At 46.5% G+C, this 22,201-nt stretch overlaps 1 protein-coding gene across 6 annotated transcripts in view; it reads left to right on the top strand.

Moving 5' to 3' along the window:
• The window catches only part of ppfia2 (PTPRF interacting protein alpha 2), a 639,866-nt gene that overhangs the window by 304,684 nt on the left and 312,981 nt on the right, over nucleotides 1-22,201 (top strand). For all 6 annotated transcript variants that reach the window (XM_070900188.1, XM_070900187.1, XM_070900185.1 and 3 more), the window contains exon 4: nucleotides 21,966-22,040. In XM_070900188.1, coding sequence (XP_070756289.1) covers nucleotides 21,966-22,040 — 75 coding nt within the window. The remainder of the gene's footprint in view (nucleotides 1-21,965; nucleotides 22,041-22,201) is intronic.

Here is a 22,201-nt window from a genome sequence, read left to right as displayed (position 1 = left end):
GGCTGAAGAGGTCGAAATGCGTCTTCATGGCAACAGAAGAGGAGTTTTTGGGGAGAAAGATCATGATGGACGGCATTTGTTCCACAGATGCGAAGACAGAGGCTATCAGGAATGCGCCCAGGCCACAGAATGTCATGGAGCTGCGGTTGTTCCTGGGACTCCTCAACTATTTTGGTAACTTCCTACTGGGGTTAAGCACCCTCTTAAGAGCCCCTACATGTGTTATTGCGCAAAGGTGAGAACTGGGTATGGGGAAAAAAACAAGTAATTGCTTTTGAGAAAGCCAGAAACATTTTATGCTCCAACAAGCTGCTTGTATTGTAACCCATGTAAAAGACTTGTGGTAGCATGTGACGCGTCGTCGTATGGAGTTGGGTGTGTATTACAACAAGCTAACGTTACGGGGAAGTTGCAACCTGTCGACTCTGCTTCCAGGAGCATGTCTAAGGCCGAGAGGGCCTGCAGCATGATTGAGAAAGAGGCATTAGCGTGTGTGTTCGGCGTAAAGAAAATGCATCAGTACCTGTTTGGCCTCAAATTTGAGCTAGAAACCGATCACAAGCCCCTCAAATCCCTGTTCGCTGAAAACAAGGGGATAAATACTAATGCCTCAGCCCACATACAAAGGTGGGCACTTGCGCTATCAGCATATAACTATACCATCCGCCACAGGCCAGGCACCGAGAACTGTGCGGACGCTCTCAGTCGGCTACCATTGCCCACCACGGGGGTGGAAGTGGCGCAGCCCGCAGACTTGTTGATGGTCATGGAAGCATTTGAAAATGATAAATCACCTGTCACGACCCACCAGGTTAGGACTTGGACCAGCCAAGATCCTCTGCTGTCCCTAGTAAAAAATTGTGTACTGTATGGAAGCTGGGCCAGCATCCCCATTGAAATGCAAGAGCCAATCAAGCCGTTCCAGCGGCGAAAGAACGAGCTGTCCATTCAGGCAGACTGCCTGTTGTGGGGTAACCGCGTAGTGCTACCAAAAAAGGGCAGGGAGACGTTCATCTCGGATCTCCAAAGCACACACCCGGGTATAGTAATGATGAAAGCGATAGCCAGATCCCACGTGTGGTGGCCCGGTATCGACTCTGACTTAGAGTCCTGTGTACGGCAATGCAGCGTATGTGCCCAGTTGAGCAACGTGCTCAGAGAGGCACCACTAAGCTTGTGGTCCTGGCCCTCCAGACCATGGTCGAGGATCCATGTCGACTATGCGGGCCCGTTTCTCGTTAAAATGTTCCTGGTGGTGGTGGATGCTTTTTCAAAGTGGATTGAATGTGAAATAAAGTCGGGAAGCACCGCCACCGCCACCATTGAAAGCCTGAGGGCCATGTTTGCCACCCACGGCCTGCCTGACATACTGGTCAGTGACAACGGGCCATGTTTCACCAGTGCCGAATTTAAAGAATTCATGACCTGCAATGGGATCAAACATGTCACCTCGGCCCCGTTTAAACCAGCCTCCAATGGGCAGGCAGAGCGGGCAGTACAAACCATCAAACACAGCCTCAAACGAGTCACAGAAGGCTCACTCCAAACCCGCCTGTCCCGAGTACTGCTCAGCTACCACATGAGACCCCACTCGCTCACATGGTTTCCCCCGGCTGAGCTACTCATGAAAAGGACACTTAAAACCAGACTCTCGCTGGTTCACCCCAACCTGCATGATCAGGTGGAGAGCAGGCGGCAGCAACAAAATGCAAACAATGGTCGCGCCACTGTGTCACGGGAAATTGATCTGAATGACCCTGTGTATGTGCTAAACTATGGACATGGTCCCAAGTGGATTGCGGGCACGGTGATAGCTAAAGAAGGGAATAGGGTGTTTGTAGTCAAACTAGACAATGGACAAATTTGCAGAAAGCACCTGGACCAAACGAGGCTGCGGTTCACAGACTGCCCTGAACAACCCACAGCAGACACCACCTTTTTCGGGCCCACAACACACACCCAAAGGATTAACGACACCACGCCGGACCAGGAAATCGAACCCATCACGCCCAACAGGCCAGCAAGGCCAGCAAGGCCAGGCTCACCTAGCAGCCCTGCAGGGCCAACAACCCGCCAGCCCAGCGAGGGCACAGCCAACACACCAGAACAGACATTTGTACCAAGGCGGTGCACCAGGGAAAGAAAGGCTTGCGACCGCCTCACTTTGTAAATAGCTTTCACTTTGACTTTGGGGGGGGAGTGATGTTGTGTATCTGTAAAGCAGGGGACCCCATGCAGGTAAGTCGCTGTAAGAAATATTTTTAAAAAAGGTTCACTTACTTTTTTTTGCAGGTCTTCATACCTCCCGTCGGGGATAGACCAGCCTCCACGCAGTGGTCCTTCTACCTTCTGGCCCCGACTCCCTCCAATTCCCGCCCGCACCAATCTGGCATTTCAGTGGGTGGGAGGTCTAACATCAGCGGGCGGTTCCTGGCGGTTCTCCCCTCCCGCCCGCTCCAGCCCAAGTGCAAACTGGCACAGGGCAGAACCCGAAGAGGAATGACGGCAGATCTCGGTGGCAGTTGGCAGTAAGGACATCAATTTTGACCCCTATGTCTTTTTTCTCTTCCCTTATCAATTTCTCGGACCTCCTTTGCTAAATTCTAAAATCCTCCCATTTCCTCAGGTTCACTACATTTTAAATCTCTTCCTCTGAGGTATATATATCTAAATATACCCAAATAAGTTTTACTGAAAACGAGAAGGAAATGAGAAGTGGTAGATGATGTATCAACATATGAGAAGACACTGAAAGAACCAAATGGCATAAAATAGCTAATGGGAGTACAATGCACTTATCCAGAAGTTCGAGCAGAAACTGGGAGTTTCTGTTGTTGAATATCAATCACTCTGACATCACGTAAGTTGTTAGCATCGAGGGGGACGATTTTTCTGTGGCACCTGTGAACTAAGCACTAGGCAGGTGACCTGTCTGCTTGAATCCACCAGTATTTTGAAGCAGAAGTACTCATCATACAATGGCTATAAATGGATCCCGGAATGCCACATCCCAATGAGAATCTATCTTCGAGAGATCAATTGCCCTTAAGTGAATGGCAGCAGCAATGGATCAGCTCATAGTGTCCCTGGAAGCCCATGGAATTAAGTGGGTTCCTTACAAGCAGAGACAGGAGAAATTATAATCGGGAATAAGGAACTAGCGGAGACATTAAACAAATACTTTGTACCTCTCTTCGTGGAAGAAGGCACAGAAAAACATTCCGGAAATAGTGGAGAACCAAGGATCTAGCAAGAATGATGAACTTAAAGAAATTAGTATTGGTGGAGAAATAGTACTGGAGAAATCAATGGGACTAAAAGCTGACATCCCCTGGACCTGATGGCCTACATCCTAGGGTTTTCAAAAAAGCACATAAAAACGTAAGAAATAGGAGCAGGAGTAGGCTATTCGGCCCCTCGAGCCTGCTCCGCCATTCAATAAGATCAATGACTGAGCCTCCACAAACCTCTGGGGTAGACAATTCCAAAGATTCAAGACCCTCTGAGTGAAGACATTTCTTTTCATCTCAGCCCTAAGGAAGCAGTTGAGGCTAGCTCATTGAATGTTTTCAAGTCAAAGATAGATAGATTTTTAACCAATAAGGGAATTAAGGGTTACGGGGCGAGGGCGGGTAAGTGGAGCTGAGTCCACGACCAGATCAACCATGATCTTATTGAATGGCGGCGCAGGCTCGAGGGGCTAGATGGCCTACTCCTGTTCCTAATTCTTATGTTCTTATGTTCTTATTAAATGTCCAACCTCTTATTCTGAGACTGTGACCCCGGCTTTAGACGCTCCAGCCAGAGGAAACATCTTCCCTGCATTTTACCCTGTCAAAGAATTTTGTATGTTTCAATGAGATCACCTCTCATTCTTCTAAACTCTAGCGAATATAGGCCTAGTCTACTCAATCTCTCCTCATTGGACAATCCCCCCATTCCAGGAATCAGTGGCAAGTATATCCTTCCTTAGGTAAGGAGACAAACAAGTACACAATACTCCAGGTCTCACCAGGGCCCTATATAATTGCAGTAAGACGTCTTTACTCTTATACTAAAATCCTCTTGTAATAAAGTCCAACATACAATTTGTTTTCTTAATTGCTTGCTGTACCTGCATGTTAACTTTCAGTGATTCATGTACAAGGACACCCAGGTCCCTCTGAAGAGCAATATTTCGCAATCTCTCACTGTGTAAAAATTACTCTGTTTTCTATTTTTCCTACCTAAGTGGATAACTTCACATTTCTCCACATTGTATTCCATTTGCCATGTTCTTGCCCATTCACTTAGCCTGTCTATATCCCCTTCTTCCAGCGGACTACTGATCCTCCCAATGCCTGCCCCCAACCAAGCCTCGGACCACCTACCATCAAGGGCGCTACTCAGCGCCGAGCTTGCGGCCAACATCACGCCGTAGGCAATTAGGCTCATACAGCAGTGCCTGGTCTCCAGTCATCTTGGACCCTCTTGCCACTGGACCAAGACCTTGCTCAGCTAAGCCTGTGTGGTAGCCAGTGTGCAACGGCCACCCCACATTAAAAGAACTCACGGACAGGCACCTTCCACTCCGTTAACATGAAGTTCGGGACCTCGAACATCAGGACCCTCGTGGACAACTATATCCCCTTGAAGCCTCTTTACACCCTTCTCACAACTTACATTCCCACCTAGCATTGTACCATCAGAAAACTTGGATATATTACATTTGGTCTGCTCATCCAAATCATTGATATAGATTGTGAATAGCTGGGTCCCAAGCACCGATCCTTGCGGTACCCCATGAGTTACAGCCTGCCAACCCGAAAATGAGCCGTTTATTCCAACTCTCTGTTTTCTGTCCATTAACCAATCCTCAATCCATGCTAGCATATTACCTCCAATCCAATGAGCCCTAATTTTGATTAATAACCTCTTGTGTGACACCTTATCGCATGCCTTCTAAAAATCCAAATGGACCACATCCACTGGCTCCCTCTTATCTATTCTGCTAGTTACAACCTCAAAAAACTCAAACAGATTTGTCAAACATGATTTCCCTTTCATAAATCTGTGTTGACTCTGCCCAATCCTATTATTTTTTCTAAGTGATCTGTTACCATGTCTTTAATAATAGATTCGAGTATTTTCCCTACTACTTGACAGTCGCTAAATGAGGCGGCTGCACCTAATTTAAAAACCGGAGCGCAAGCGTGGGCATTGCACCAGAACTGACATCAGGATCGCACTGATTATTAGCAGCCAGGCGCAACAGGTTTGCGCCCCCAGTGAGCCTCTAATAAATTTTTGGTCGGGGCGCTAAAAGCTGTGCTCCTGGTCAGTGACCTCTTATGCTCCCATTTACGCCCCCTCTGGCCACTAACTGAGGTGTTAGACAGCCGAAAATCCACTCACTTAACCCATCTATATCCCTTTGTAGACTTCTTGTGTCCTCCTCACAGTTTGCTTTTACACCTATCTTTGTATCGTCAGCAAATTTGGCTACAATAGACTCGGTCCCTTCATCCAAGTCATTAATATAGATTGTAAACAGTTGAGGCCCCAGCATTGATCCCTGTGGCACCCCACTAGTTACAGTTTGCCACCCTGAAAATGCCCATTTATCCTGACTCTCTGTTTCCTGTTAGGTAGCCAATGCTAATCCATGCTAATTTATTACCCCCAACACCATGAGCTCTTATCTTGTGTCGTAACCTTTTATTAAGGATGTCACAGCAGCGCATTTGGAAAGAGGCGACATGATAGGTCCAAGTCAGCATGGATTTGTGAAAGGGAAATCATGCTTGACAAATCTTCTAGAATTTTTTGAGGATGTTTCCAGTAGAGTGGACAAGGGAGAACCAGTTGATGTGGTATATTTGGACTTTCAGAAGGCTTTCGACAAGGTCCCACACAAGAGATTAATGTGCAAAGTTAAAGCACATGGGATTGGGGGTAGTGTGCTGACATGGATTGAGAAATGGTTGTCAGACAGGAAGCAAAGAGTAGGAGTAAATGGGCACTTTTCAGAATGGCAGGCAGTGACTAGTGGGGTCCCGCAACATTCTGTGCTGGGGCCCCAGCTGTTTACACTGTACATTAATGATTTAGACGAGGGGATTTGAGTACAGGGGCAGGGAGGTGTTGCTACAGTTGTACAGAGCCTTGGTGAGGCCACACCTGGAGTATTGTGTACAGTTTTGGTCTCCTAACTTGAGGAAGGACATTCTTGCTATTGAGGGAGTGCAGCGAAGGTTCACCAGACTGATTCCCGGGATGGCGGGACTGACCTATCAAGAAAGACTGGATCAACTGGGCTTGTATTCACTGGAGTTCAGAAGAATGAGAGGGGACCTCATAGAAACGTTTAAAATTCTGACGGGTTTCGACAGGTTAGATGCAGGAAGAATATTCCCAATATTGGGGAAGTCCAGAACCAGGGGTCACAGTCTAAGGATAAGGGATAAGCCATTTAGGACCGAAATGAGGAGAAACTTCTTCACCCAGAGAGTGGTGAACCTGTGGAATTCTCTACCACAGAAAATTGTTGAGGCCAATTCACTAAATATATTCAAAAAGGAGTTAGATGAAGTCCTTACTACTAGGGGGATCAAGGGGTATGGTGAGAAAGCAGGAATGGGGTACTGAAGTTGCATGTTCAGCCATGAACTCATTGAATGGCGGTGCAGGCTAGAAGGGCCGAATGGCCTACTCCTGCACCTATTTTCTATGTTTCTATGTTTCTATGTGGCACCTTATCAAATGCCTTTTGGAAATCCAAATGCATTATATCTACTGGTTCCCCTTTATCCACCCTGCTCATTACATCCTCAAAGAACTCTAATAAATTTGTCAAAAATAGTTTATCTTTCATAAAACCATGTTGACTCTGCTTGATTGAATTATGATTTTCTAAATGTTCTGCTACTCCTTCCTTACTAATGGATTCCAGCATTTTCCCAGTGACAGGCTAACTGGCCTGTAGTTTCCTGCTTTCTATTCTCCCTCCTTTCTTGAATAGGGGCGTTTCATTTGCGGTTTTCCAATCCGCTGGGACCTTTCCAGAATCTAGGAATTTTGGAAGATTACAACCAATGCATCCACTATCTCTGCAGCCACTATTTAGTTTAAAGCCCTATCAACAGCCCTAGTTATTTGATTCGCCAGGACACTTGTCCCAGCAGGGTTCAAGTGAAACAGGTCCCAATGGAACAGCTACCTCTTTTCCCAGTACTGGTGCCAGTGCCCCATGAATGAATGTTGAGCCAAAGAAAGGAGTTTAAGTTAAGTGTCTGAAAACTAGGTTAAAGAGGTGGATTTTAAGCAAGGCCTTAAAAGAGGAGAGGGAGGCAAAGAAGTGCAGAGGTTTAATAAAGGAATTCCGAGAGCCTAGGCATGGAAAGCATGGCTACCATTGGTGAGACAAGGAGAGAGGGATGCACGAAAGGTCTGAGTCAGGAATGGAGAATTTAGAGTGGAGCACCGGAGAAAGTTATGGAGACAGGGAAGAGGGATGTAAACGCACAGAATGAAAATTTTAAATTTGAGGCACTTGATCAGGAGCCATTGTAGGTTATCAAAGACGGGGATTATGGGCAAATGGGACTTAGTGCAGGAAAGGATAGGGGCAGCAGAGTTTTGAATGCGTTAACGTTGGTGGATCAGGAAAGCATGGAGTATGGAGGTGACAAAGGCATAGATGAAGTTTTCAGGGGTAAATGGGCTAAAGTAAGGATAGAGATAGGCAATATTATGAATGTTTACATAGGTGGTGTTTGTGGTGAAGAGGATATGGAGTCAGAAGTCATTACATCTCAGAAGCCTATGATCCTTTCCAAGCAACAGTTTAAACCTTCTAGCATCCATCGCTAATCATTAGTTATTACCCTGGAACTCATAATCCTGCTGAGGGACATGGCACAACACCCAGATCTGAATGCTGGCATATTTGTTGCATTAGGTCCAGATGTTTGATATCTCCAGGATTTCAAAGTGAACTTTGTAAGGATTGGAACTCTGCTTGTCCCTTAATGTAAAGGAGGTTTAACCAGAAGACGGGAATTCCGTATTCTTTGAATTTGAAGTTGTCGGTAATTCTTTCTCCCCAACATCTATTTGTGCACTGATATGATTATTTAGTGCTGTGAGTTGTACAAACCTGATATGTAAATGTAAACTGATTATTGATCATTATTGTTTCTTCGTCTGATGTCAAAACATGACCGCATCAACAATTATGCGCGCAGATTCAGCCCATGTATAAACCAATACAAACTGAAATTAAAGTGAGCACTCTCTCAGTTTTAGATTCTAGTACCCAGACAATGGGCCTGACTTTCCATTATTTTTGCATGCATACTGCCCACTTAACGTCCATTTTAACGCTGAAATGAGGTATAATGCCCAGATATCGCCCATTTAGGCACAAAATGAAAATTAATGCCCATTTCTCGGTCACCTATCGGCCAGCGTTACTATCGGCATATACTTTACGCCAATAAAAAATTATACTGCCAGCCCACTTTTTTGGGGTGGATCAGAATGGGCGAACTCAACGCCCATAATATCGCCCAGCATTATTTTCGGCATGGAATTAATGCCGAGATTCAATAATATCGATCGCCCATTTTTTTTTGTCGTAAAGATCACATTTGCCGAAACTAACGCCCAAAATATCGCCCATCGTGACTTTCACCACCTCGCACACATATTGCCCACAATCTTGGTCGCCAAAGAAACTGTTGTGAAAAATTGAACTGACCTGAACTAATCACAGTGGTGTGGACGCCATTTTGTAAATCGCAGATCGCTTCATTTAAAAGGCTGCTTTAACTTCTGGGGAGTTTGAATGTACTCTGGAGTTCTTTTAAGATGATGTTACCATCTAAAAAACATCTTATCATACTGTGGATGATTGGAATTTACTTTAGGTGTCTTAGTGGGGACATTTATTGCTTGTGAACAATCGGTATTTTACTGATAGTTATTGGAATGGGGCCAGCCATTTCTCAGTCTGGATGACAATGCAGATGCTGCACAGTAGAGTTGGCAGTAGATATATTCGACAGCATTATGTGCCCAATCTAAGATGTGCCAGACTGATGAGGAGAACGAGACCATACACCTCCCGCAATTACGGGGAGAAGCGGTCTTACCTCAACTTATCTGAGAACACCTGCCTTCAGAGACTGCGCTTCCACAAAGAGGTTACCAGTGAAATATGCCAGCTCATCAGGGCAGATCTGCAGCCTGCCTGCACCATTAGGACCGTACTATCCATTGAAGTCAAGGTGACCGTGGCACTTTCATTCTATGCATCGGGTTCCTTTCAGGCCTCCGCTGATGACATTTGCACTATATCTCAGCATGCCACATATTGCTGCATTAGACAGATCACTGAAGCCCTGTACGCATGTAGGATGGACTTTATCAACTTCCCTATGACCACGGAGGCTCAGACTGAGAGGGCTTTAGGATTCTACCGAATTGCTAACCTGCCCAAGGTGCAGGGAGCAATAGACTGTATGCACATTGCCACGCCGGCACCTTTTCAGGATGCAGAGGTTTTTCGGAACCAAAAAGGATTTCACTCCCTGAAGGTCCAACTTGTTGACGACCACAACCAGATAATTATGGCAGTGAATGCCAAATTTCCGGGCAGCATCCATGATGCCCACATCCTACGTGAGAGCGCTGTATCTGGCATGTTTACCAGTCAGCCACAAGGTCAATGCTGGATGATTGGTGACAAAGGATATGGCCTCGCCACCTGAGTGATGAACCCCCCCTGCGTGACACCCACACCGAAGCCGAGAAGCGATACAACGAGAGCCACAGAGCCACATGCAATGTGGTCCAGAAAACTATTGGTGTGCTTAAGCAGCGCTTTAGATGCCTGGAATACTCAGGAGGGGAGCTCCAATACCACCCTGATCAGGTAGCTCAACTCGTGGTCGTGTGCTCCATGCTGCACAACTTGGCAATCAGGAGGGGGCAAGAATTGCCAGAAGGGACTGACGGTCCACCTCAGGAGAGAGAGGAAGAGGAGGGCGAGGAGTTGGACGCTGACTTCAGCCCAGACAACCATGCCCACGCCTCCCTCCAGACCACAGGAAAGGGCTCGTGGTTGCTACATAGCTGCAAGACTCTTAAGTCAGCAGCTCATAAATGAGCGCTTTGCCTGAAAGAATGTTGCTGTTATTTACAAAGCTGACACACTGCTGTGTATGCAGCTCAGACATCAATGGAGGGCATCACCTTGGTGCCAGTTAAAGTTTAAGTTGATTCAATTTAAGTTTAATTATAGCCTTTCATGTTAAGGAATCACCAGTGTGTAACAGTGCAGCTATCTGAGACAATGCACAACAAGGTTATGTTAAATAAAAAACATTTAATCCGACTATTTGTGTGACATCATAAGTATAACTGCCAAAAACACCCCACCCCCACCCCACCCCACAACACATTTATAACATTGACATCAATCAAATGGTCAACGCGAACACAAATGCACACCAACAAGGTGGCCCCCTTCCCCCGTACCCCAGACCTTACAAAAAATTTGATGCACCAAGATGGAAATATTACAAAGCCATCACCTGTGGACATGCACTTCACTTTCCTTCCCCCCAATCCCCGCTTCTTCTCCCCATCTCTACCACTTTTAACTTCACGCTGCCTGGCCGAGGAGCTCCTCAGGAGCTGCGTCATTGGAGTGGATGAAGGCAGACCCGGTGATTGCACGAATACGGGAGAGGAGGGTCCCGATGTGGGAACCTTCTCCGAGCCAGCAGCAAGATGTTCCTCCAGGCTCGTATGTGTCATTGACAACAGGGGTGCGACACCTTGGGGTGCAGTGCCGCCCTCCGGGACCACTGGGAGGCCTCTGCCACCAATGTTCCTGGCTATCGCCTCCAGGGCCTCTGCCATCTGCGGAACGTACTCCGCCATGGTGCCGGACATGCTGGCCAGCTGTCGGGATATGGCCCCCCAGTGTCTGGAGGATCTGCTGACCTATCTCAACACTCCTCCTGGACAAGTCTACTATGTCGCCGCTCAGATCTGCCATTGGTGGAGCAGACCTGCCGCATCTAGTAAACCTCCACGGGGTCGGCGACACTCTGGGGACACCTGGGGTGCCCTGTGGCGAGGTGCTTGGGCCCGGTACATTCTCAGTGGAGGTGTGAATGGCTGCAGGAGCACTAGATGGTTTGGGGGTCAAATGCATTATGGAGCCTGGCGATGCAGACTCCTCAAAGTCCGCACTGTCATCCGTAGAGAACAGACCCAGAAGATCCACGGGCGAGAATCGTGCTCCTCAGCACCAGATGGAGATCGTCCAGCGAGTCCGGCCCTGCACCCTCAGCTTCTGGGCTCGGTGGTCTTGTCTGGGGACGCGCTGCTGGCTGAGCTGTAAAACACAAATGAGGTTATTAGAGGAGAAGGGGGTGTTAGGGTCACAAAGTGATTTCATTGCGAGAGGGATGGAGTACAAAAGCAGGGAGGTCCTGCTGCAACTGTATAGGGTATTGGTAAGGCCGCACCTGGAGTACTGCGTGCAGTTTTGATCACCTTACTTAAGGAAGGATATACTGGCTTTGGAGTGGGTACAGAGACGATTCACTCGGCTTATTCCGGAGATGAGGGAGTTACCTTATGATGCTAGATTGAGTAGACTGGGTTTTTACTCGTTGGAGTTCAGAAGGATGAGGGGTGATCTTATAGAAACATTTAAAATAATGAAAGGGATAGACAAGATAGAGGCGGAGAGGTTGTTTCCACTGGTAGGGGAGGCTAGAACTAGGGGGCACAGCCTCAAAATACGGGGGAGCCAATTTAAAACCGAGTTGAGAAGGAATTTCTTCTCCCAGAGGGTTGTGAATCTGTGGAATTCTCTGCCCAAGGAAGCAGTTGAGGCTAGCTCATTGAATGTATTCAAATCACAGATAGATAGATTTTTAACCAATAAGGGAATTAAGGGTTACAGGGAGCGGGCGGGTAAGTGGAGCTGAGTCCGCGGCCAGATCAGCCAGGATCTTATTGAATGGCGGAGCAGGCTCGAGGGGCTAGATGGCCTACTCCTGTTCCTAATTCTTATGTTCTTATGTTCTTATGTTAAAAGCACCAACGCTATCAAAATCATCACAGACATCACATTTCATGACCATCAACACATTCAGCATTGCAATAATTCTCATGAGGCCAGCATTATTTAGAGCACACTTTTAGCAATCATCTATCATATATTATTGTTCGGATATGAGTGGGTCGGCATCTATTGATTTTACATCACGCAATGGTGTACACTTTACTCACGTGGCATCACTTCGGGTTCTGCAGCTGCTTGCATGGCCGACCGGGAGTGGGTCCCCACTAGTGCCAGCACCCGCTCCTCGATATCGGTGATGTCGATGGTGACTGGTGGCCCCCCCCCACCTGTTCGCCTCTGCTTGGCCCTATTCTTTGAAACTTTCTTCTGTAAAAGGTAATAACAGGACAACATGGCATGAGATCATTGCATGATATCATTGCTAGGTACTGTCACAGAGACTGATACAACACATAAGCAACAGATGTAATCATAATTATTATGATAATTATCATTCTTTATCTAAAGACGTACACCGTGAACGCAGGCTTGGTGTACAACATTCCCAGTAAAATTGAAAGACCTCACATTTGATTTTAATCACTCATTACACTTACAAATCAAATTATATAAATATATAAGTACATGTAAATAAATGTAATACTTACTCGTGCGTTTCCGACAAGGTCGTTCCATCGCTTTCAGCATTGGTTGCCCTCACGCACCTCGTTGGTTGCCGTGAGACCACCTCGGCTATCTCGGCCCATATCTTCTGGTAGGCCTTTGGGGTGGGCTTCCCATGGCCACCCTGTGTCCAGCGTGACTCGACCTCCTGTATGAGGGAGGCATTTGCCTCGTCCGCGAATCTCCTCGCTCTCTTTCGTCCATTTGTAGGCACCAAATTTGCAAAAATATCTCGCTGATAACAGTTACATTTTTGCTCTCAATTGTGTATTAAGGTTGAAATTCTCCCACCTACCTCCCAAAACAGCCAAACAAGCACCCACACCACACCACACATGCCTTCACTCCCTCTCTGCTCCCTCTCTCTTATGCGCATGTAATGATGACCCCTGACCTCCTGAAACGTGGGAAACTAGCCATTGCTAAGGATGGCGACACTTTACGGCAGAAGGTCAGAGAAGTTTAACGCTAACGCCCATTTCAGATCTCTCACGGTAGCGCCCATTTAAAAAAATGCAAAGTAAGGGTTTTGACAATGGGCGATAATCCGGCGATCTGAAAACCCATATTTACTGCCCACGCAGGAAATAACGGCCATTTTTGGGTGATCTGCACAAAAGTGGAAAGTCTAGCCCCTGTTCCCTTATTTGAGCATTTTGTAGATCCCAACAGCTAATCCATGAAGCAAGTAGCTGGTTAATTAGATAAGGTGCAGGCTTATTTCTACAGCAACTATTCTATCCTTTACCCAGCACTTTCCTAAGTGCATTTATTTTAATGAATCTGTAAACACATTTAGAAACAATTGCCTGGAATTTCTGTGGGGTTTCTCTGGTGGACGATCACTGTTTACAATGTTCCTCCTGGGTTTCCGCTGAAGTCATGACAGGAGATTGCGAGAACCCTGTGGAAATTCTCCCACAACATGTTTACAGATTTACAAAACTAAGGCACAGTGGAAAATATCAGGTTGATATTCTGTCAAATCTTGTTCAACTAGGAACAGTAGCATAGTGGTTATGTTACCAGACGAGTATTCCAGAGGCTTGGACTAATGATCCAGCTGGGGAATTTAAATTCAGTTAATTAAATAAATCTAGAATAAAAAGCTAGTATCAAGAATGTTGACCATGAAACTATCGGATTCTCATAAAAACTCATCTGCTTCACGAATCCTGAAGGACACAGCTGGCAGACTGGGCCTGCGACAGGTGGTGGGAGAACTAACATGAGGGAAAAACCTACTTGACTTCATCCTCACAATCTACCTGTTGCAGATGCATCTGTTCATGACAGCATTGGTAGCAGTGACCCCACCGCACAGTCATTGTGGAGACGAAGTTCTGTCTTCACACTGAAGACACACTCCATCATGTTGTGTGGCACTACCACTATGCTAAATGGGATAGATTTAGAACAGATCTAGCAGCTCAGAACTGAGCATGAGGTGCTGTGGGCCATCAGCAGCAGCAAAATTGTATTCCACCACAATCTACAATCTCATGGCCCAGCATACCCTTCACTCTACCATTACCATCAAGCCAGGCAACCAACACTGGTTCAATGAGGAGTGTAGAAGAACGTGCTCGTAGCAGCACCAGGCATACCTAAAAAATAAGGTGCCAACCCGGGGACGCTGCAACACAGGACTACCTACATGCTAAAAAGCGGAAGTACAATGTTTTAGACAGCGTTGAGCTATCCCACAATCAATGGATCAGATCAAAGCTCTACAGTCCTGCCACATCCAGTCATGAATGGTGGTGGACCATTAAACAACTAAGGGGAGAAGGAGACTCCATGAATATCCCCATCCTCAATTATGGCAGAGCCCAGCACCGGAGTGCAAAAGGCAAGACTGAAGTGTTTGCAACCATCTTCAGCCAGAAGTGCCAATGATACATACCAGCCTCCTCCTGAGATCCCCACCATCACAGAAGCCAGTCATCAGCCAATTGAATTCACTCCACGTAATATCAAGAAACGGCTGAGTGCACTGGATATAGCAAAGACTATGGGCCCCGACAACATCCCGGCTGTCATGCTGAAGACTTGTGCTCCAGAACTAGCCGTGCCTCTAGCCAAGCTGTTCCAGTATAGCTACAGCAGTGGCATTTATCCGAAAACTACCCAGGTATATCCTGTCCACAAAAAGCAGGACATACAAGTTCAACCTAGCACAAAGGAAGATGGTTGTGGTTGTTGGAGGTCAATCATCTCAGCCATAGGACATCGCTCCAGGAGTACCTCAGGGCAGTGTACTAGGCCCAACCATCTTCAGCTGCTTCATCAATGACCTTCATCTTAAGGTCAGAAGTGGGGATGTTCGCTGATGATTGCAGTGTTCAGTTCCATTCGCAACTCCTCAGAAAATAAAGCAGTCCATGCCCGCATTCAGCAAGACCTGGACGATATTCAGGCTTGGCTTGATAAGTGCCAAGTAACACTTGCGCCACACAAGTGCCAGGTAATGACTATCTCCAACAAATGAGAGTCTAGCCACCGCCACTTGATGTACAACGGCATTACCATCGCCAAATACCCCACCGTCAACATCCAGGGGGGGTCACCATTGGCCAGTACCTTAATTGAACCAGCCACAAAAATACTGTGGCAACAAGAGCAGGTCAGAGGTTGGGTCTTCTGCAGTAAGTATCTCACCTGCTGACTCCCCAAAGCCTTTCTACCATCTACCAAGCACAGGTCAGGATTGTGATGGAATACTCTCCACTTGCCTGAATGAGTGCAGCTCCAACAACGCCCAAGAAGCTCGACACCATCCAGGACAAAGCAGCCCGCTTGATTGGCACCCCACCCTCCACCTTAAACATTCACTCCCTCCACCACCAGCGCACCATGTCTGCAGTGTGTACCATCTACAAGATGCACTGCAGCAACTCGCCAAGGCTTCTTCGGCAGCACCTCCCAAATCCCCTTCAAGTGACACACTATCCTGACTTGGAAGTATATCACCTTTCCTTCATCGTTGCTGGGTCAAAATCCTGAAAATTCCTTCCTAACAACACTGTGGGAGTACCATCACCACACGGACTACAGCGGTTAAAGAAAACGGCTCATCATCACCTTCTCGGGGCAATTAGGGATGGGCAATAAATGCTGGCCTTGCCAGTGATGCCCACATCCCATGAACGAATTAAAAAAAAATGAAACCAGATTAGCAGCTGGTTATAGCTTTACATTTCAATTAATTGGACTTAGTGCATTATGGACACTATGACAATTATGATAAACTTAGCATTTGTATGCCTTCTCTGTTATTGTCATGAGCACAGAGCCGATCTATTTTGCTATATTCTTTGTTTTTGAAGACTATCTAAATCCTGATTCTGTAGATAGTATCATTATTCATTGTAGTTATGCAAGACACTGGATCAATAACTTTTGCTGTTTTCCTTAAAAGTTAAAAGAAAAAAAAGGAGGATTAAAGGAAACAAAAAGATAAGAAAATGAAAAGAGAAAAAAGCAAAATACTGGTAGCCCAGAATGTTTGGACACTGAAGATAATTTTGGAAGTCTCCCTTTCGGTGGGGAGTCTTGCTCGCAGGCAGCATTTATAAGAGATATAGGGCCCGAACTTAGTGGCTTTACCGCCCGTTGCTGCCGAGTTTTTTGGGGGGTCTCCCCTCAGTGCCGTTTTCCACTGGGCCTCCTGCCAGCAGGAGGGGAGGACCGCTGGCAACTGCCCGCTGAAGGCCGCTAGCGTGCAAAGCGCATAAATGTCCTCCTGCCCGCCGAGCTGCCATTTTAGAGTGGGCAGGAGTCGGTGGCAGCAGGGGTTAGGACCATTGGCATGAAGGCAGGTCTAACCCCAATGGTAAGTAAGAAGATTTGCAAAAAAAGGTTAGTGAACTTCTTTTATTTTGTTTTTCAGCGATTTATGTGGATGGAGTCCCCTGAATGTGTTCCAGTGGGGTTTTCTTGTGTGTAAATTTTTATTTTTTAGCTGTTCCCCTCCTCCCTGGGCCCGACTCACTCCTTGGCGGCACTTTGGCAAGGATCGCATTTGCCGCCAAGATTGGGAGCTCCCGCCCGCTGCCACCCAGATTCACGCCGTAAGTCGTTTTCTTGCCGCCGGGTGGTACTGGCATATCTTTTAGAGGAATCTTCCTGGCAAGGTTCCACCAGGTCTCTCAGTGGTCCTTTGGGCAGCACTTGGGAGGGCATTAGCTTTCACGAAGTTTGGGCCCATAGGACTTTATTTTCGCCACCATTGGGCGCATCTTTTTAGGCGTCCACTTATTTTTTTTGAGCAATCTTGATTTTGCAACTTTCTTCAAAGTTTGTACACCAATGGTGACTGTCAGCGCCGGATTTTTTGTGCGCAAGATTTTTTGGCGCGAGTCTGGTTGAAAACTGATTTCCGTTCCCTTTTTGGCCATTTAACCGATTTTCGCCAATACCGATTTTTTCAGAGTGGCGCACAGTGGCCTTAAGTACTGATCAGAAAAGCCCTATGTTAACTTAAGGAAATCGGCGCTGTGTCTATTTCTGAGTTTTTGGAGCAAGGGAAGAAGACAATTTAAAACACAAATTCATGATGATTTTTGCAGAGGGAACTCGGAAAATAACTCGGAAAGTTAATTTTTCCCACAGAATGTTTTTGATAATGGGCAAATTGCAACTCCACTCCACCCCACCACTAAATCTCTGCTCACGGAGCTGGTTCCAGGCACAGGTCCAAGGAGTGCCGGCCGGCCGGTGGCAGGATCACACCCTCGGCACAGGAGCTCAGCGCTTGGATTCCACACCCCCCCGGGTTCAGCTTGTAAAGAAGCGGGTGGAATACAAGCGCCGAGCTCATGTGTTTCTGTCTGACCAAGGGAGCACTCCTGCCAGCATGCACTCTGAACTGTGCATCGGAGATGGCATAAAACAGCAGCAAACATACGCATTTCGGCAAAAGCTCTTCATGCCATAAATCACTGTACATCGCGTCTCCATAGAGACAGAGCTTAGTATTGCACATGCGCAGACCAGGGTGTGGTTCGTTCTACTAGAGCGTCACCCAGCAAAGGTGTGTGTGCTGTGCTTCAGCAAGTACGGTCTATTAAAAACAAGAATAACAAAATTAAGAATAATAATTATGGGTGCAAATATTATTATGCCTCATGTAGTAAGGTTGATTTACATACATACCATGCAGAGGCGACGGATAATATGGCGCCACCATTGCAGAAACCAGATCACTCGGGCATTAATGGGGAGGAGGCCATACCCTGATTGAATCTACAGGGACAGGCACTCATACCTACACTTGAGTGAGGCAGACTGCATTCGCAGGCTACGATTTAGAAAGGAGGTCATCACCAAGATCTGCCAGCTAGTCAGGGCAGACATACAGCCGAGAAGTGGCAAGAGGACTGACCTACCTTCGGAAGTGAAGGTCACTGCAGCACTTGCCTTCTATGCTTCTGGCTCATTTCAAGTAGCAATTGGGGACATATGCTGCATCTCGCAGCACAGTACATATTGCTGCATTTGAGAGGTGACTGCTGCACTGTATGCCAAAAGGGACCAGTTCACCAATTTCCCTATGACCATGCAGGCAATGCGAGACAGGGCTGTGGGGTTCTCCAGAATTGCTGGCTTCCCAGAATGTGACGATCTGCATCGGATCATGGCAGTGGATGCCAAATACCCAGGTAGCATCCATGATGCTTTCATCCTACGTGAGAGCGTTATATCCACCATGTACCAGAAGGGGACAGCTGGGTGCTCGGGGACAAAGGGTACCGGCTCGCCACCTGACTTATGATCCCCCTACGCAATCCCCGCACTGAGCCAGAGTGTCAGTACAACATGTTGCACAGAACGACACAGGGCATCTTAAATAGGACAATTGGCATACTGAAGCAGCATTTCCGATGCTGGAGGCTACGTGCAATATGCCCCTCACCACATCGGGGTCAGTTCACTGTCATGTGCTACATGCTGCACAACTTGGCCATCATGAGGGGCCAGGCACTGGACATTAAAAATCCTCCTGAGGGGAGAAGGGTGGGGAGGCAGAGGAGGACGAGAAGGCTGACAATGAGGACGAGGAAGAGGAGGAGGAGAAGGAGCAGTAGCAGCAGGAGGACGAGGAGGACCAGTAGCAGGAGGAGGAGGACGAACCCATGCCACCACCTCAGCCCGCAGGACAACGGCGGGGGAGGCAGCCTCGTGCGTGCACCTATAGCCATAGCTAGAGACTTGCGTCAGCAGCTAATCTGTGATCACTTTGCTGCCTGAAGTCTAAATGGTTCAACAGTGTTGACTCTTTGCATCTGTTGGTATGAAAAAATAATGTACATAATAATGTATGTAATGTTGTGTTGCTTTGTGTTGCTTTAATTCAAAAAATAATGTGCAGGATTCTGCTTAAATTTTAAAAATAATTAGGTTTAGTAAACATTTGTACAGTTTTACTTAACTTTAATAAAAACATTTGTATCAAACTGTAAACTTTTCAATGAAGAAAACAACAAGTAGCAGTAATAAACAAACAAACTCTAGCTGCAGCCATTTCTCCTCCCCCTTATTCAAAGACCTTAGCGCTGTGCATCCCTCTTGCCTCTACCCCTACCCAAGCCCATTGTCTCAGACTTCTGCTTCCTCACCCTGACCCCAAGGTTTTTTTTGCTTTCTGTGCGATGGCATATTTGTTGTTGGTGGGGTTGGACAGGGACAGACCTAGCAGACAACATTGTGGAAGGCCCAGGTTCCTTTTCGGATTCTTCTTCGGCCTGTGGATCAACCCACGGCACACTACCTGACTTTGGTCTGTGGATTGGAAAGTGAGTGTCAGCATTTGATGCTGCCAATTGCTGTTGGCCAATGACAGCCTGGGCGTGTCCACTTAATGCAGTAGCTATCTCTGACATTCCCTTCCTAATCTGTCCCGACACTGCATCAGCTGCCTCCGACATTCCTTCCCTAATCTTCGACATTCCCTTCCTAATCTCCGAAATCCCCTCATCTGTCCCGACACTGCTCCCATTCCTCCAGACAGTGTTGTTACTTCTACTGACAGTCCCGCTAAATCTACCCTCACCCCACCCATGGTGTCCAGGAGCAATCTCGTTAGCTCAATGCTCTCCCTACTCATTCCCATTATCTGTCCTATGTCCCCTGCATCCTGCATTTTAGGTTCAGCTCTCTTTCCCACCCTCCTCAGCCATCTCCCAGGTGTGACTTGCTGCAACCCACTGGGACCCGCAGCCTCAGACTGTACCCCATGAAATGTCGCATCGGTTGTATCGCTCAGCAAAGGGCTTGGAATCCTCAGGGGGTTCACCTGCTCCAATTGCAATGTAACCATCTCATTATTGGGATATTCCTGCTGCCTTTCATTGTCCAACTCGTCCTCGTCCTGAAGTTGATGAAGAATATCTGGACTGATGGTTTCCTGGCCTTCTGCTTCAGCTGCTGTCCCTTCCTGATGCGCAACATCTGCAAAACATAACAGAGCAGATGTTTGGTTAGCAGCAGGGGAGGGGGCAGGGTGACATGAGTACGCAGGTCACACAGCGCAGGCTCTTTTCAAAGACTATGATGCCAATCCAGGCTGCAGTTTGTGGGGCTTACCCTCTCTCGGTAACCTAGGCCCAGCGTTCACATTGTTGGTTGATCTTCTCTTGCGAGATCATATCAGCGATCCTCTGTTCCACGGCTGTTAGTTGCAGCCTCCTTGGTGCACCTCCTCCAGTTTTGACCTTTTTCGGTTGATCTGTGACACTTTCCTCTGCAAAGATGAAAATAGAACTTTTTAAGAGAGGGTCCTTCTGCTGTGGTGGCCACACACACACACACACACACACATATACAAATGTAATTGCAGTGCATAAATAAAAATATTACTTACAGTAACTGCTTGGCCAAGGTCCTGCCACTTCTTTTTGATCTGCACGTTGCTTCTCGAGGTCATGGCCATTGCATTGAACTCTTCTACAACTTGTTCCCAAAGTTTTGCTTGTAAAGAGGGTTTCAGTTTCTTTTGTCCCATTCTTCCTTTGTTCTCAAGCACATCCCATCTCCTCCCAATGATGTCTGCCAGGAGCTCAATTTCTTCCGCTAGAAATTTCCTAGCCCTTCTCCCTTCCCCTTCTCCTTGTCCTTCTCCTTCCCCTTCCCTTGGATCCATCTTTTGCAGCTAAAATTTAAATGTCCAGATCCAGCTCCGATCCCAATGGGTTCTCAGAAGCTCTTGATCCGGAACAGGAAGTTCACTGTGGATGCGTGGACACACCCAGCATGTGGAAAAAGTTTTTTTTTTCCGGCGCATGCTCACTGACTTTTCAGCACACACTTGAAGCTCCACCCCAGAATTTAATTTTACTTTGGCGAAAGTTGTATTTTTTTCATTGCAATCGGGCACAAAAAAAACAGCCATACATCCTCCTGGGCACCAAAAATCATCAAAGAGGAAAATAGAGCCCTTGGGAACATGAAAGTCATACACAGCGCAGACCCGAGTTCCCAACAAGAGGGCGAGGGTCCCTGCCAGTAGCAAGAACTCATAACATTCGCCCTACTATCTTTTCTCATCTAGGTCTTGAGTTCTAATCTAGCCTAGCCAGATGGATGTTTTTTTCCCATATGCTCCAAATCTTTATCAAAAAGCCCGAGCTGCAAACTGAAACGTAATGTTCAATAAATGCTTCATCCAACATCATATAACATGACATGGCAAAAAAGAGAGACATTGCTTGATAGTCAGCCCCACAACTGCGTCCTTAGCATTCTATCTGCATCTTGCATGATAATCATAATTAGATAGCTTCATTTAATTTCTTACCATCAATATTTATGAAAGAAAAAACTACATTGGAGAGGTTTTACTTTCCATTAAACGCTGTCTGATTATATATGTGGCTGATAGGTTTGAGTGCTAGTTGGGAGTCCGAACAGTGTAAAATGAATATTGCTGCGGTACCAGGTTGGAATATTGCAGTATTATGATTCGTTCATTAAAGAATCAACTGAATCTGAAGTGTACTGAGTTTACGTCAGTACAGAATTCGAAGATACCCATGACAGAGGCAAAAGTGGACTAAACTGAAAAATTTTGATTACTTCAGCATTAACATTGGACCTAATTAATCAATTATGGAACTATAATGTTGAACTACATCAGTTCAATAAATAGCACTACGATGCATTTACACACACAAATGCCTACAATTTATACAAATCTGTTGTGTTTTGTCTGAAGGTGAGGGAACGTCTACGAATTGCTCTGGAGAGGGTATCCACACTGGAAGAAGAATTGGCAGTTGCTAACCAGGAGGTAATAAGTTTAAACACAATTCTCTTTGGTTAGACTATTTTTGCCTTTATTTTACCACACACCATGTGGCTTACATGAAAATTACATGAAATGTCACCAAATTATAAGTTAAAATCAATAGACTGTTGGCCAAACTCCATTGCTACCAATGTGTGATCGCA

This window comes from Pristiophorus japonicus, chromosome 15 (genome assembly GCF_044704955.1).
Source record: "Pristiophorus japonicus isolate sPriJap1 chromosome 15, sPriJap1.hap1, whole genome shotgun sequence".
Classification (NCBI taxonomy): domain Eukaryota; kingdom Metazoa; phylum Chordata; class Chondrichthyes; family Pristiophoridae; genus Pristiophorus; species Pristiophorus japonicus.
This window is presented reverse-complemented; position numbering and strand designations above follow the sequence as displayed.